This window comes from Caretta caretta, chromosome 14 (genome assembly GCF_965140235.1).
Source record: "Caretta caretta isolate rCarCar2 chromosome 14, rCarCar1.hap1, whole genome shotgun sequence".
Lineage (NCBI taxonomy): Eukaryota > Metazoa > Chordata > Testudines > Cheloniidae > Caretta > Caretta caretta.
The window spans coordinates 606153-622906 of NC_134219.1; the positions used below are offsets into that span (position 1 = coordinate 606153).

At 45.2% G+C, this 16754-nt stretch overlaps 1 protein-coding gene across 7 annotated transcripts in view; it reads right to left on the reverse strand.

The window, feature by feature from the left end:
- ASPSCR1 (ASPSCR1 tether for SLC2A4, UBX domain containing) overlaps positions 1-16754 on the reverse strand; it is an 87627-nt gene that overhangs the window by 56758 nt on the left and 14115 nt on the right. For 5 of the 7 annotated variants that reach the window (XM_048818141.2, XM_048818142.2, XM_048818149.2 and 2 more), the window contains 2 exons: positions 10609-10709; positions 2096-2224 (listed from right to left, as the gene is read on the reverse strand). In XM_048818141.2, the coding sequence (XP_048674098.2) occupies positions 2096-2224; positions 10609-10709 (230 nt within the window). The remainder of the gene's footprint in view (positions 1-2095; positions 2225-10608; positions 10710-16754) is intronic. The other 2 variants (XM_048818143.2, XM_048818145.2) reach the window with 1 other exon arrangement.

A 16754-nucleotide genomic window follows, 5' to 3' on the forward strand; every position in this document is an offset into this window, starting at 1 on the left:
CAATCCGACATCACCTTAATGAGGACTTTAGGATGGGGTCTCAGCATTACTTTATCCCTGTGGATGGACTACTGTGTATGGAGGACATGCCATTAATACTTGGATCTCACCAGCCCTTCTGGCTGATGTGATAGCTACCAGAAAGTCTGTTTTCAGGGTGAAATGGTGAAGAAAGCACTTAGTTAAAGATTTGAAGGAGAGTGCCAGAAGGCCCACCAGAACTATATTAAGATCCCAATACGTGGGAGGTTCCTGAATGGGGGTGGGGGGAGATAGGCATAAACCAGCCCTTTTATAACAATGGGACGAGAACACTATGAGTTTGAACAGGAAGGTGGCAAGTTGAAACGGCATCTAACTGGACCCTGACAGAGCTGACAGTGAAGCCCGATAGCTTAAAATGGAGTATGTAATCTAGAATGGGTTAGGACTTTGTTGTGAAGCCCAGATGGAAAAAATCTCTGCAAGATCAGTCTACAGATCAAAGTGGAAGAGGGCTCCTGCTCAATATCAATAATCCTTGGACTTCTGTGGAATAGTCGCCATCCGTTATGCTCGGCCAGCTAACTTTCAAGCAGTCACGTGAAGAGACATGGGGTCTGGGTGCAAAATTTTTCCCTGATTCTAGGAACATAAGTATGGAAGATTGAGGCGAGAGATCTGCAGAGGTCTGTGAGCCAGTAATGTTTGGCCCAATAAAGAGCTGTAAGTATCACTGTGGCAACAGCCTGGCTGATGTTCATTACGACCAGCGTATGACGGGATGGGGGAAAGACCTCTACAGAAAGATGATGGAGGCTAGTATCACAATTCTGAATCTGAGTCAATGAATGTGTTTTGTTGCCTCAGATCTAGGATAGGGCACATTCCCCCTTTTCTTTTGGGAGTAAGGAAGTAGCTGAAATAGAAACCCTTCTCTCTGAACTCCTGAGATGGTGCTTCTCTGGCTCCTACTTGAAATAAAGAACCCACTTCTTCCCTCAATTGTCTCCCCGAGATAGGTCCCTAAGAGGGACAAGAGACAGGAGGCAAGAACTGGAATTCTATGGAGTGGTCTTTGGCAATAATCTCCAGGAACAAATGTTCTGAAATAATCCCAGTTTGTGCCTGAGAAAAATAGGAAAGGTGTCAACTAAAAATGGCAAAAAGAGAAAGGCAAGTTGTGGCGGAACTGGTATACAGCTTTCAATAGGAGCATCAAACCTGCTGTTTGGGAGCTAATGCAAGGTGGATGCTGGTAAAAGAAGAGGGGCTCTCTTGTGGGTGTGTAATGACTAATCCATATGGGAACTGACAAGATCCGGTCCTTCAAAGTAAAGATCTTCAATCGTAATTTGGATTTCTCTAGGAATCCCTGAGGACAAGTGCCTCCTATACTGAATCCCTGGTGACCATAGGGGGCTGTAGGTGTTTTTTTTTTAATCAAGGTAATCACAAGGGAAAAGTTGTTGGATGACCAGAAAAGGGAAACAGCTTGACTCTGAGGAAAAAGAAAAAGAAATATATTTGCTCTGGATGTGCTGCTGTCCTCCCCTTGGTAAGAGGGGAAGGTACTGGTGCTAGGGGCTTCTTAGGATTTCTCATTACTGGGGAAACCAGTACCTGTAGCAATGGTACCAAAGGCAGTGTCTGGAACTCTAAATCTGTAGCTAGTAATCAATAATAACGTGGCATCATTAGACTCTGGCATTATCACCAGGTCCAGTACCATGGATATCAGTACTGTAGCCAAGAGGGAACTGTTGCTGGTTCCACCCTTTGGTACTGCGGTTGATTTGGCTTCAGTCAGTGCTGGAGGAAGCAAAGGGTCCACCACAGTGGCCAGCACTGAGTGATAAGGCTTGTGGGTCCAAGATTTAGAAGAGTCAGTAGGTTCATGATTCTTTCCTCCTGCTCTAGGAAAGAAGCATGGTGCTCTGAGTCATCCCTGATACTGTCCTCTACCTGCCCTGCCTTGAGGTGGTACCAGTCTTCAGTGCTCAGGTTTCAACTCGCATACAGCTTGATATGAGGGACTGAAGACAGCATGTCAAAGGAGTAGAAGTTTTCTCCTCAGGAGTAGCGAAAGGAGCTTTGGGGTAGAATTCCTACTTACTGGGCCACTGAAGGAACTGGATTTCTGAGAGAATGTTCCTTTTTTGAATCAGCGGGCTGTCCTTCTGAATCCAATACACCTCTTGCTCCAACAGAAAGAGTTTTAACAGTATCTCTGAAGTGGCAGGTTCTGTGGGAGAAGGACCAGCACCCTGAACAATGGTCCAGAATACAGCCCACACCCAAACAAAAAAAGGCAACAGTTATATTCATCCATTAAGAGACTAAGACCACTGAATATACGCAGAACTTGAAGCACAAGGGTTTGAACTCAGCCATTTAGCACTAAGGCACTGATGCACTAAACTGAAGAAAATTAGTCAAAATCGACTAAAATAAAACAAGGAGCTGCCAAAGGCAGGAAAATGTTCCTATCTAACAGGTTCTGAAGAGAGGCTGCTGCATGGCACCAGATGCAAGCCATCAAATTCCATCTTGCTGCCATGGGCAGTAAGACCAAATTCACAGGTTGATCCCAACCATTTGAGTTGAATTCATTCTAACCCTTCCTGGCAAGGAGTTTTGTAGCTAGAGTTCCATTACTGAGAATGCTCTGGCCCCAGGAGCAAGTAGTTTAAATGTAACTCTCTCTAGCTACTGTGTTCCTGTGACACACCGCTGCCTTGGAGATACATGAAGGGTAAGACAGACTCTGAGGTAGCTGTGTCATAGTCTGTTAAAGGCTTTGATTTTGAGACTCAGACCCTTTAATTCTGCTCTCAAATGACAGTGAAGTACATGTAGCACACGTGTGACATGCTCAAAATCAGCCTTTGTAGTTTAGAAAGCTCCTGCTGCATGCTGGGTACAGCCCCAAACAGTGATTTGCAGTAACCTCACCTGGAGGTGAAGACAACCTAAGCCCCAAAGGAAAGCTCTCAGGCTAGAGGAGGAGGCACCGTTTCCTGATCAGGCACAGATGAACGAAATAATTCTTTAGCACTGTAGCAATCTGTGCATCTAGGAGGAAAGTCCAGCACAACCCCACAGTGACACACTTCTTTCAACATGTGAGCTGATTCTGTTGATCACAGGTGAAATCTAAGGAACTTCCAAATACCATGTGCCTCCCCATCCCTACTAGAATCACTCTTCTCTTTCCTGAGCAGAGCTTGTGCCAACTATTCTTCATGTAACCGCAGATCTCTTCCAGGCATGGAATGACCAACAGTGTTGAAGGCCACAGAGAGATCCAGCAGTTTCAGCACAAAGGTTTGTTTCTCATCCAGAACCAGAGGGAAGCCATCCATCAGCAACAGCAAGACTTTCTGTCCTGCAGCCTGGTCTGAAATCAGTGTCAGGGGTGTGGGGTGACAGCAGAGGACATATGCTTCTGGAGCTTGGATGCCACCACCTTCCAGATAACCATGCCAGGAAAAGGGAGATTGGAGGCTGGACAGTAATTGATGGGTGAGTGCATAGGGCTCCTAGAGTAAGATGTGAACATCTTGCTGGTGCATGGGGACTGAATTTCCAGGATCTCTCCCTCTGCACAGAACTGACCAGATCATAGGTTAACACTGGAGAGAGACCATTTCAGTTTTGAGGAAAATTCAGTTGTGTTAATAGGCATTAATAGTAAAATAACTAAATTTTAAGAGTTCAGTATTTGGATTTGAAGTAGTATTTGGATTCATCGCAAAATCAGTAGAGTTAGCAGAAAAGCACTTCAGCTCTCTGCATCGTCCCAGCAAGGCTTCAACATGGGGCAGGTTACAGTCAATCCCTTTAGTATTTCAGTGCAAGAGCTAGGGCTGTAAACTTTCTGTTCTCAGCCCTCAGATTATGAAAGGTGAGGGCTCTTCTGCCAAATCCTTCCTTATCCATCACCAAGAGCCAATAAATGATCCAAAATGGGGCTGCCAAGGGTTCAACACAGACTTACGGACCAGCAATCAATTGCCCTCTGTAGGGAGGGAGAGTTGCATGCAGAGATCTGAAGGAATCCAAAGTTCATTTCCTCACTTAGAATCATGCATAACACAGTTACTCTCAAGGACACTGGGTGACCAAGGGCCAGTACGACAGGTAAGCTCAAGCCTGAAGGTCCCAGAAAAACAGGCCTGTTTCAGGAGACTGCAATCAAGAAATCACATGGAACAGGGAAGCAGGATCAAGCAAAGAACAATAGCTGGGCCTTGCTCACACTCCACCCACACTGCAAAAGCTCCATCCAAACCCCTTGAGGAGTCCAATGTTTCTGCTGAAGGGAAGGGTCCAGAACTGAGATAGTTACCATGGCTGCTATGAACATTCCCACTGCTAGGTTTCTGTATTAGCACAGGTCCCCCTTTCAGAGATTTTGTCTCAGGCAGCCTTCTAGGCTTTCAAGATACAGTCGGTCTCCTGGTTTTCCTTGTCCCTCTCTGGCCATTCTTTTAGCAACTCTTTCAGCAGGTCCTTCTCTGATGCTCTGTGCGGGTTTCCCCAGGGCTCCATCTTTGGCCCTTTTTTCTTCTCATTTTACACCCTATCTATAGATGATCTGATCAGCGTACATGGTTTCAGCTACCTGCCACGTTCTGATGACTCGCAAACTCTCTCCCCTCCATCATTAAACTCTCTCCTTCTATCCAATCCTGCATACCAGCCTCTAAACACCACCTCTTAGATGTCTCCTTATCTGAAACTGAACATGGGCAAAATCATACTTTTTATCTTCCCACCAAACAACTCTACTCTCCTTTTTCTTCGCTGTTACCACCACCATCCTCCACAGGTCTGCAACTTGGGGGCGACCTTTCATTCCTCCCACCTCCCTTACCCCAACACATACAGCCCGTTCCAAGTCCTGCCACTTCTCTCCAGGATTCATCCTTCTCTCTCCATTCTCACAGTCAAATCTTTCATTCAGGCCCTCACTATATGCCTCCTTAATTACTACAATAGCCTCTATTCTGGCCTGTAACAAGGCACTGGTAGTTGGGACATGTGTTACAATCCTTGGGCCCTTTAAGAGCAAGCATTCTGGGACCCTACACCATTGTTGTGCCACCTCTGGAAGGGACCATCTAACATCCCTGCTGTAAGGGAAAAGATCACCGACCCAAGAGAGGCTAGGGAAAGGACCATCCAGTCCCTAGGAAGCAAGCTGTGGACAACCTGCAGCAAGGGCCAAAGGACTACCAAGACCAGGGAGGATAGCAGTGTACAATTTGTGTTTTGAAACTTGTTTTGTTAACCCCCCAAAAGGGCATACTAAAATGGAGAACTGGCCAGAGGCCTCATCATTCAAACTCCAAATTCCTTAACTATCAGGAGAGATGGCAGACTACCAGCTGGAAGAGGAGGAAACTGAGGCATGGTGGCACCCTATCAAAAAGACCTACTTTATAGTGAACAAGTTGGACTTGTATACATTATCTATTGTTATTTCCCTTCCCCTGACCTCTGTCTACATGTTTGTTCTTAGATTGTGAGCTCCTTGGATCAAAGCACATTCTTTTTATAGTGGGTACTACCGCAAATAAACAACAGCACAGGGTCAGAGTGACAGAATGTTCTTCACAAACACCAGGGCAAACAAACACTGTTTAAGTGAAAGAATTTACAGAAACAGAGGAAGCTGCCAGATGGGCAGGAGTGGGAGAGAGAAAAGGGACAGCATCCCCTAATCCTGCTGCCAGAGGTGGGGTGTGCAGGACCACGTGCCTCAATCCAGTCTCTGTAGGGCAGACACAAATCAAAGATCCAAGAGATTTGTTTTTGTGTAACTGCTGGAAGCCAGCAGGCTCCTCCTCCAACGGCTGCTAATCCATTACGTGCATTCACTGAGGCAAGCAGACACATCAAACACACTGCTATTTCTTTGATGTGCTGTTCTTCAGAAGGGGAAAGCAGGCAGATTAGATTCTCTCATGTAGTAATCTGACAGGACCTGTAAACATCTTGTGCAAGGAGTGCAGCACATTGAGAGGAGGAGCAGCCTGCAATAGCTTCCAGACTTTCTTCAGACTCAATTAGCAGAGATGGACATTGGAGACCCGAGGGAAATTCCAGTGGGTTTAGAAGACTTCCCTTTATGCATTTCAGGCGGCAGAGCTCTCCAGGAAAACATCTCCAAAGGGAAAGCCCAAGGAAGGATGCAGCAAAAGCCAACGAACGGAGAATTAACTTATGCTACCAGGACCCACGCAGAAGTAACCATAAGTCAGTGACTTCAGCCAAGAGACCATCAGTCCAAATGTTACATGACCAAGTCACATATGGCATCTTTACTGCTTCCTGCATTTAATGAAAAGTCCATCCAAACTGCTGATCTCACCTCCCAGAGGGCAGGAAATCCCACCTGTGTCTGATGGGGTGAAGTTAATAATTCTTAACACTTCTGTAGCACTTTACATCTTCAAAGAGCTGTATGTACATTAACTATTAAGTTGGCATTACAATAACCCACAGCAAATGAGACCACTCCATGAAACCAAATCACACAAGAAAGAGCTCACATTTTTAACTGAGGAAAAACTAGTTGACGTGTGAGCGAGCTGTAGAGAGGTTATTTATCACTCACTGCACATAGATGGCTTCCCCACTAGACAGCAGGTATTTCCACTGTTAAGAGGGGGCCTTCCTTATAACATTACTGACACCCCTGGGTCTTAGCTCCTTAACACAAGATTGAAATGCCGTCGGCTCTATCGGGGGTGGGGTATTTAAACCCTCGAGGGCAGTGGCAGTGAGACAGGACATGTGTATGTGTCCGGCCCCTTCCTGTCTCATATTCCACCCCCTCCAATCATTCTAGTCAGTTCTGACTGACAGCACTGAGGTAGAGCTCTCAAAGGCCAAGGCAGATCCAAATATGATCAACATGTGATCAAAAGAAATATTCCTTAAAAAAACAGAACTAAGAAAAACATCTCAAAGAGATAATCCTCCAGACTTTTGAAAGGAGGTGAGTGGAGCAGTAAGAGCCCTCCAAGAGCATAATCTCAGAGACAAACGAAGTTTTCTCTTCTCTAATGACATCACAGGAGCACAATCAGTACTCTTGAAAAGGAAGAAGCATGAGGGACGTCCAAAAAGACAAGTGAGTAAAGCTGTAACAAGTGACATTGCTAAGGACAATACCAACAGTGTGAACAGAGAGGGTTTAGGGAGCTGACTGTTTTAGAGAAGAGGACTACAAATACCTCATGATAATCAGGCTCAGCATTCAAGCCTGAAGATGAAACAACAATTAAAGAAAACATTTAAGATGTGACCAACTGAAAATGAGATATCCCAAAAGAAAAACTTGTTTGGGGTTAAGAGAGTTCAGCCTCCGCCTACCCTGGAGCTACTACAAAACAGGAGTCCCTTCCTGCATCCCAATCCAAGCAATGCTGCTTTGGTAAATGTGTAGAGAGGAGACCATATCGCAGCATTGCATATGTACAGGATGAAAACACATCTGAGGCAGGCAGTGGTGGCCACCTCACCTCAAACTGAGTGAGCCTTGCCATGACTATTTCTTGACACGACCATGTAGACACAGTCTTCTTACTGACAACACTGCCCAGTGAACTGATGTCAGAAAACAAGAAGTTGGTTTGTCCTTTTATTTGACCCAAGTATTTTTTGACACAAAGCATGCGGGGAAGTGGGTAGGAAGAGATTGGCCTCTGCTGTCCATCACTGGAAGAAGAGCCTCTTCTTGATCCAGAAATCATTCATGAGGAGCTAACATGGATCAGCTGCAGTGCACCTACAGTCTTATTCACTTCCCTGCCAGGTACACTACTATAAGGAATCTTTTGTGGGATGCAGGAGGTTTACATATCCATATAGGTTCCAGTGCCTCTTTGCTTGTTTATGTAAGATAAGGAGACCTAATTATCTGTTTGAACCAGGATCACATTTATTAGGTCTCCAAAGGTCCTTAATGCAGACAGAACCATCCTTGTCTCCAGAACATTTTTGTGCTACTGCCGTTCCTGGAGGGACTAAATTCCCATGGTGAGAAGTCCACATCCATGGATTCTTCTGTTACATACATCTGTGGTCACACTATGAACAGGTGGTGTTTGGAAGTCTGCTTCTAATTACGGATAGTCCCTAGACTGGGACAAGGGCAGAAAGTCCTGGGGGGAGGGGGGGGTGTCACCCATTACCAGGATGATGCAAGAGTCTCTGTGATACTAGAACGTACAGAGGGGAAAATTTAAACTCAGGAAGGCTTGGTGTGTGACTACTGGAAGGGAATCTGGCTCACGCTTTACCCAGGTACCTGCCCTTACAATTTAAAAACAAAAACCTAAGTGCTACAGGAGTTCTCCCAGTCTCACATGAAGGAGCTAAGACCCAAAAGTGAGAATCCTACACGTATGTTATCTTTAGAATGGATGTTTTGGGTTACGAGAGCCATTCAATTTACTGTAGTTTAGTTTAATCTTAACAATAGTGCCTCCCCAGTCACCAGCATGTCAGCTTTCTTGTCCTTCTGAGACGGGTACTCAGGCAGCTGTTTTAGTATCAAACATCTTTGTTTTCTTTTGTCCTTAGTCTGAATTGCCTTAAAGGACCTGTTTTTGGATTGTGCATTCAGCCAACCCAAACAACTTTCTTCCCATGTATCAAACAAGGGAGAGACCTAAAAAGCAACGATTACTTCCCCTCAGAACCTGTGCCAAAGGGAAGCTCTTCAGGACTAGTGTGTATTATGCAGTTTCTTGGGCCCTAGCAAAGACAGCGTATTCCAATGATAGAGGAGCAATCAGCAAGCTTCAGGTTTTCAGTAGCCCCCAGCCACTGGCTGGCAAAGGATTGATGCTGCCCTCTAACACTCCCAGAAATGATGCAAAGTTCTGCTCTGAAAAATTACATTGAGGACTGTCTCCACAGCCCAAGGCCAGCCTGCCTGAGCCACAGCATGTAGCTCTCTCAGTTCATAACCACATCCGCTCATAGGGGACACTTTATCCTCCATTTGCAGCTTTAGTAAATATACTAATTCAGTAATTCAGTCTATGCCAGGAATTGCCTGAATTTCCACATATTTTAACTCCTCAATTGGTCCCACTATCAAAGGGACTTTAAAAGCAATGACAGGTTTCAGAGTAGCAGCCGTGTTAGTCTGTATTCGCAAAAAGAAATTTTAGTCTCCAAGGCGCCACAAGTACTCCTTTACTTTTTAGAAGCAATGAGACCAAAAGTATTTGGAAAACCTGCATACGAGCTCCTCCAGCACCCAGCTCTGAGGAATGGGGGGAAGGAGAGGAGTTTCCTTCCCACCTGGCCCCCAACTCCTTAGATCACATTCCTGTAGAGATCTTATGCATCAATTATCACATGAAATTAAAAATGTTAATCATACACGGTTGACATGGACTAAGACATTCATCTGCATGCTGTTACTCATCAGATTATTCCAAATGACCTTTTATTTCCTAGAAGCCCTAGTGTCAGAGCTCTGGGAGCCTTTGGAGGGTTTGGCATGATACTGAATCACTTACTTTTTTTAGATGGGTATTTGAATGGTTTCAATAGTCAAACCAGCTTCCAGTTACACAACATTGCAGCATAGCATCTGCACCATGGTGCAAGAGCTTCAAATGCAACAGAAACTCTCCCATCAAGTTAGAAAAAGCCCAGAGCACCAGCCAGAAAGTGGGAACTGAGCAAATGAAAGAATAAAATAAGCAGACAAGGCCAGAAGAGACAGCACATTAGCAAAAGGTAAATCCTGCTAAAAAAACGGGAAGCTGAAATCCTCCATACTACTCCTGGCAGAATTGACAGAATTTGCCTCAGCTTCAAGAGGCTCAGCCTTCCAAAGCCACAAACAAAAATGAAATCAAAGAGCAGAACTGTCTTTGGAGTAGAGTTTATTAGTTTGACATTTTTAAAAAATGCTGCTATTGTTCTTGAGTCAACTAAAGACGGAAGGAGCCGCGGAATGCAGACTGCAGCAAAGCCGAGGCAAACTACAGAAACTTCTTAACCCTTAGAAATATGTATGACGTTCTTTCTAGCTAGAGCAAGACAGCAGGAGCAGGCATGAAACCCTGCTCTTTAAACAAGACCTAGTCAATGGTTTGAAAATGCCACTTTAGCCTGTACTCCAGGCTTCCCCAAAGCGTTCAGAGGAAACCAGCCGTTTGTTCAAGAAAGAACCCCACTTGTCCGAACACGTGGAACTGCCAGAGCAGACACACCAGTGGTACATCTAGTCCAGCCCCCACCTCTGGCAGTAGCAAATACTTCAATGTAAGTCCCCATAATGGACACATACAGTAACAGGTCCAAAGGGAAGTTTATTCCCAGCCTCAGGGAGTTAGTGGTTGCTTTATATTCTGAAGCAAGAAGTTACATTCTCTCTTTTATCCTGGTCTAACTATGAATCAATGTAATTTAATAAGACATGTGCAGAATGTAAGAGAGTGGAGAGCACAATAAAAACACATATAATTTCTAGAAATCTCCAAGTGTCTTTTGACAATGTCTAAAAGTGGTAGCTATCCATCCTTCTTCAGCTGACTGTTGGAAGTGTCCCTGGAAACAAGCCCTTTCCCTTCTACATGCCTCATTGCTCACCTGGTTTGTGTAAAATGGCTGAGAATTTCCCACAGGGTCTTGCCAGAGTGAAAGGTGTCTTGTAACCGGGAACCACTGTTCAACTGCAATGCAATCTGAACCTAAAGGGGAAAATCCACTGTTAAGGACAGGGAAGAAATTCAATTTCTTCACAATTTTTTTTTAAGGTACTTCATCTCTAGGACCTCCTATCCAAGGCTGAATCAATCATCTTACAAACATTAAGGAATTACTTCACAAGCCCCAGGAGCTATATGTCAATATCATTTCCAATTTACAGTTAGTGAGAAAAAAGGATAGGCAAGATAACTTGCCCAAAATCATATAGAGAGAGACAATGGCAGAGCTGTGAATAGAACTTTAGAGTCCTGACTTCCAGTCCTGTGTTTTTATTTATGTTCCTGACTGGCAGCCATCAGGGTCATTCTGAACTTCAAAACATTAATTCCAAAGACGTGACTTGAGAATACAGTGATACCATCTCAGAGACTGTTCTTGGTTCCAGATTTTCTCCCGAAATATAAGGCAGTAATGTACAGTTTGTAACTCCCACCCCAAATGTAATACTGGGGGAGGGTTGGGGGGATGCCTAAAACAGCTATCCCTATGAGCAGAAATGAGTTATGAATGATACTGTGATTCTGTGAAGGGGTGGCCACAGTATGGAATTCTCGATGTTTGCAACGCTCCCACAAGACCAGCAGAAAGCACTCTGAAGATGCATGGAGGCTGGGGCACACCTAAGGGTTGCTTTAAAAGCAAATTTTTAGAAACCGTAGTGTGAATAGAAATATTTAACTTTTTTTAAATGCCATGTAAACGTCTTTTATTGGGGATTGTTGGGATTTAAACCTTCCCCTGCATTGCTGGAAACCTAATACAACCATATTTTAGTTAAATATCCACAGAGTGAAACTAACCACTCCGCTTTCAGTCCCCCAGCCAAGAGAGCACAGTTAGTTTTGATTCTTTCCATTTGAATAGTCTCAGATGGGTCGATTCTTTTAATGCGACACTGACATGACCTGCACAGATACAGTGCATGGTGCTGTCAGATTTTTATTCAGGGGCACACAAGCTAAATTTCCTCACACTCATGCATGGGCAAACACAATAAAACTTGACTGACCATCGTGGTCCAAATCCTCCTCTCCTATAGTGAAAGCCTTAAGAGGAGATCACTTGCAAAGGAACTCCACTAGAAAATCCTTGAGAAGAATTCACCACATCTTCCCATTGAGGAGCACGGTTTGCTTCCTGGAAAAACTGCCCCAAAACCTGGCTGATTCTAGAGCTATTCATGCAAAGGCTCTGTTCCCCTGCAGCAATGGTGGCCCCCAGCAGTCCCCTTAGTTCCTGCGAGTATAGTTCTAGTGGAGCCATGCTGGAAGCAATTCCTTCTAGCCATAGCTTCCCCTAGGTCCCTTGGGCTGCATTAAATCTTATGATTTTTTGTTAACTTCTGAAGTCCCTCCTGCCCCCTTAGCCCTGCACTGCGCCGACAATGGACTGCACAGGATCCAGGGAGAAGATAGTACCACAGAGGCACCCAAACCCCAATCACAGAGGGCTGAGATCTATCTCTGGAGGACCCTCAACCGGCAGATTTCAGCGGGACGATTTGGGTAATGACTGAGCCAGGCCACAGAAAAGCTGCAGTGGGGGAGATTTAGGTTGGAGATTAGGAAAACCTTTTTCACTAGGAGGGTGGTGAAGCACAGGAATGGGTTACCCAGGGAGGTGGTGGAATCTCCTTCCTTAGAGGTTTTTAAGGTCCGGCTTGACAAAGCCCTGGCTGGGATGATTTAGTTGGGGATCGGTTCTGCTATGAGCAGGGGGTTGGACTAGATGACCTCCTGAGGTCCCTTCCAACCCTGATATTCTATGCCAAGAGGAAAGATTTCCATCGCCAAAAATAGCGTTCCTATAGTTTGCTTTATGGGAAGACAATTTCTAAGCATAAGTCTGGAAGGATAATTATTTATAATAAACAATACTTTGTCTCTAGTGCCTCTTCTCTGAGGTTAGAATCATAGAATATCAGGGTTGGAAGGGACCTCAGGAGGCCATCTAGTCCAACCCCTGCTCAAAGCAGGACCATTCTTCTCTTCTGTAGACTAAACATCCCCAGTTCCCTCAGCCTCTCCTCATAAGTCATGTGTTCCAGTCCCCTAATTATTTTTGTTGCCCTCCGCTGGACTCTCTCCAATTTTTCCACATCCTTGTAGTGTCGGGCCCAAAACTGGACACAGTACTCCAGATGAGGCCTCACCAATGTCGAATAGCGAGGAATGATCACGTCCCTCGATCTGCTAGCAATGCCCCTACATATACATCCCAAAATGCCATTGGCCTTCTTGGCAACAACGGCACACTGTTGACTCATATCCAGTTTCTCGTCCACTGTAACCTCTAGGTCCTTTTCTGCCGAACTGCTGCCGAGCCATTCGGTCCCTAGTCTGTAGCAGTGCATTGGATTCTTCCATCCTAAGTGCAGGACTCTGCACTTGTCCTTGTTGAACCTCGTCAGATTTCTTTTGGCCCAATCCTCCAATTTGTCTAGGGCCCTCTATATCCTATCCCTACCCTCCAGCGTATCTACCTCTCTTCCTAGTTTAGTGTCATCTGCAAACTTGCTGAGGGTGCAATCCACACCATCCTCCAGATCATTTATGAAGATACTGAACAAAACTGGCCCGAGGACTGACCCCTGGGCCACTCCACTTGATACCGGCTGCCAACTAGACATGGAGCCATTGACCACTACCCATTCAGCCCGACAATCTAGCCAACTTTCTATCCACCTTATAGTCCATTCATCCAGCCCATACTTCTTTAACTTGCTGGCAAGAATACTGTAGGAGACCGTGTCAAAAGCTTTGCTAAAGTCAAGGAACAACACGTCCACTGCTTCCCCCTCATCCACAGAGCCAGTTATCTCATCACAGAAGGCAATTAGATTAGTCAGGCATGAATTGCCCTTGGTGAATCCATGCTGACTGTTCCTGATCACTTTCCTCTCCTCTAAGTGGTTCAGAATTGATTCCTTGAGGACCTGCTCCATGATTTTTCCAGGGACTGAGGTGAGGCTGACTGGCCTGTAGTTCCCAGGATCCTCCTCCTTCCCTTTTTTAAAGATGGGCACTACATTAGCCTTTTTCCAGTTGTCCGGGACTTCCCCCGATCGCCATGAGTTTTCGAAGATAATGGCCAATGGCTCTACAATCACATCCGCCAACTCCTTTAGCACTCTCGGATGCCGCACATCCGGCGCCATGGACTTGTGCCTGTCCAGCTTTTCTACATAGTCCCGAACCACTTCTTTCTCCACAGAGGGCTGGTCACCTCCTCCCCATGCTGTGCTGCCCAGTGCAGTAGTCTGGGAGCTGACCTTGTTCATGAAGACAGAGGCAAAATAAGCATTGAGTACATTAGCTTTATCCACATCCCCTGTCACTAGGTTGCTTCCCTCATTCACTAAGGGGCCCACGCTTTCCTTGACTTTCTTCTTGTTGCTAACATACCTGAAGAAACCCTTCTTGTTACTCTTAACATCTCTTGCTAGCTGCAACTCCAGGTGTGAGCTGGCCTTCCTGATTTCATTCCTGCATGACCGAGCAATATTTTTATACTCTTTCCTGGTCATTTGTCCAGTCTTCCACTTCTTGTAAACTTCTTTTGTGTGTTTAAGATCAGCAAGGATTTCACTGTTAAGCCAAGCTGGTTGCCTGCCATATTTACTATTCTTTCTACACATCAGGATGGTTTGTCCCTGTAACCTCAATAAGGATTCTTTAAGGTTCTCAAAGTGCTTTATAAAGGAGAGGTCAATATCATCATCCTCATTTTACAGATAGACAAACTCAGGCCCAGAGATGTTAAGTGATTTGCCCAAAGCCTCACAGTGAGTAGGTAGCAGAATGAGAATTAGAACCCAAATCTCCAGAATCCCAGTTCTCTGCACTATACCTGCATCAAAGTACAACATGCAGATTAACTCAGAAGACACACTACCGCGTTCACAGATCTCTCTTCGATTCATGGCTAAACAAACAAACTGCATTTTCAAACCGTTCTGGAAATCAAGAGCCTTCTTTACAGGCAGCAAATGGGCTCAAAATACTGAATACATTCCAATGATCTGTTAATTTGAATTCTACGTAATAGCACACATTTAGGGCATGAATTCCATAGTTTAAGATTATCTCTTGTGAATGTTCTGTCTCCTGCACTCACATGTCTCTCCATATCTGTCAATGGTTTTACTGTTCTTATAGAATGCATCTGTGAAAGGAAGTCACAGGTGCTGAAAGACCTCAATCTCTCAGGTAACCAGGGCCAATCCCATAGAGGGCTTTGAGTATCAGGACAAAAGACCTTGAACTGGACTCACAGAAGACAGTGTAGAGTTCCGGGTGACCTGTTTTAGTAAGCAGACGAACTACTGTGTTTTTTTAACTAGTTGAAGCTTTTACAGAGCATGGGGCTTCATTGCTAAATAAAATGAGTTGCAATAACCCATACTGGTAATCACGAACTCCAGGGTCAGGTCTGTGGCGAGAATGAAGCTGCTCCTCTTCTCCCAGGATTTTTCTTTCCCCTGTGCTTGATGGCAGCCAAGCACAGCACCAAAGGAGGAGATGGACCTTGGACTATTGGTTGATCACAGGAGGACTATGAGCCGCCAATGTGATATGGCCGTGAAAAAGCTAATGCGGTCTTGGGATGCATCAGGCGAGGTATTTCCAGTAGAGATAAGGAGGTTTTAGTACTGTTATACAAGGCACTGGTGAGACCTCATTTGGAATACTGGGTGCAGTTATGGTCTCCCATGTTTAAGAAGGATGAATTCAAACTGGAACAGGTACAGAGAAGGACTACTAGGATGATCCGAGGAATGGAAAACCTGTCTTATGAAAGGAGACTCAAGGAGCTTGGCTTGTTTAGCCTAACCAAAAGAAGGTTGAGGGGAGATAAGACTGCTCTCTATAAATATATCAGAGAGATAAATACCGGAGAGGGAGAGGAATTATTTAAGCTCAATACCAGTGTGGACACAAGAACAAATGGATATAAACTGGTCATCGGGAAGTTTAGACTTGAAATTAGACGAAGGTTTCTAACCATCAGAGGGGTGAATTTTTGGAAGAGCCTTCCAAGGGAAGCAGTGGGGGCAAAAGACCTATCTGGCTTCAAGATTAAACTCAATAAGTTTATGGAGGAGATGGTATGATGGGATAACATGATTTTGGCAATTAACTGATCTTTAAATATTCATGGTAAATAGGCCCAATGGCTTGTGATAGGATGTTAAATGGGATGGGATCTGAGTTACTACAGAGAATTCGTTCCTGGGTATCTGGCTGGTGATTCTTGCCCATATACTCAGGGTTCAGCTGATTGCCATATTTGGGGTCAGGAAGGAATTTTCCTCCAGGGCAGACTGGAAGAGGCCCTGGAGGTTCTTCACCTTCCTCTGCAGCATGGGGCATAGGTCACTTGCTGGAGGATTTCCTGCTCCTTGAAGTCTTTAAACCATGATTTGAGGACTTCAATAGCTCAGACATAGGTGAGAGGTTTATCACAGGAGTGGGTCGGCGCCTGTGTTGTGCAGGAGGTCAGACTAGATGATCATAAGGGTTCCTTCTGACCTTAATAGCTATGAATCAAAGCCTCTGCAAAACTAAAGGCAGATCTATCAGGGATTGATTTATTGCGTCTCGTCTAGACACGATCAATCAATCCCCAAACGCGCTCCCCATCAACTCCAGAACTCCAGCTCGTGAGAGGTGGAAGCGGAGTAGATGGGGGAGTGGCAGCAGTCGACTCGCTGCCGTCCTCATGGCCAGGTAAGTCGACCTAAGATACGCCGTAGCTGAAGTTGTGTATCTTAGGTTGACCCTGCCCCCGCAGTGTAGACCAGGGCTAAGATCCACTTGAGGCTGAGGAAAAGGTGCTGAGAGGCCCTACACAGATTTCCTCAGTACCAGGGAAGCTGCTGGAACCAGAGTGTCCCAAGAGAATGAAGCCCTTTCGTGCCAAGAGAGTGTCTCGGCACCCTCATGAAGTGCCTACCTACTTAATACCAGGTTTCTTAGACACCCAAGTTCCTGGCACCAATAAAGGACCCACACTAATATGGTCCT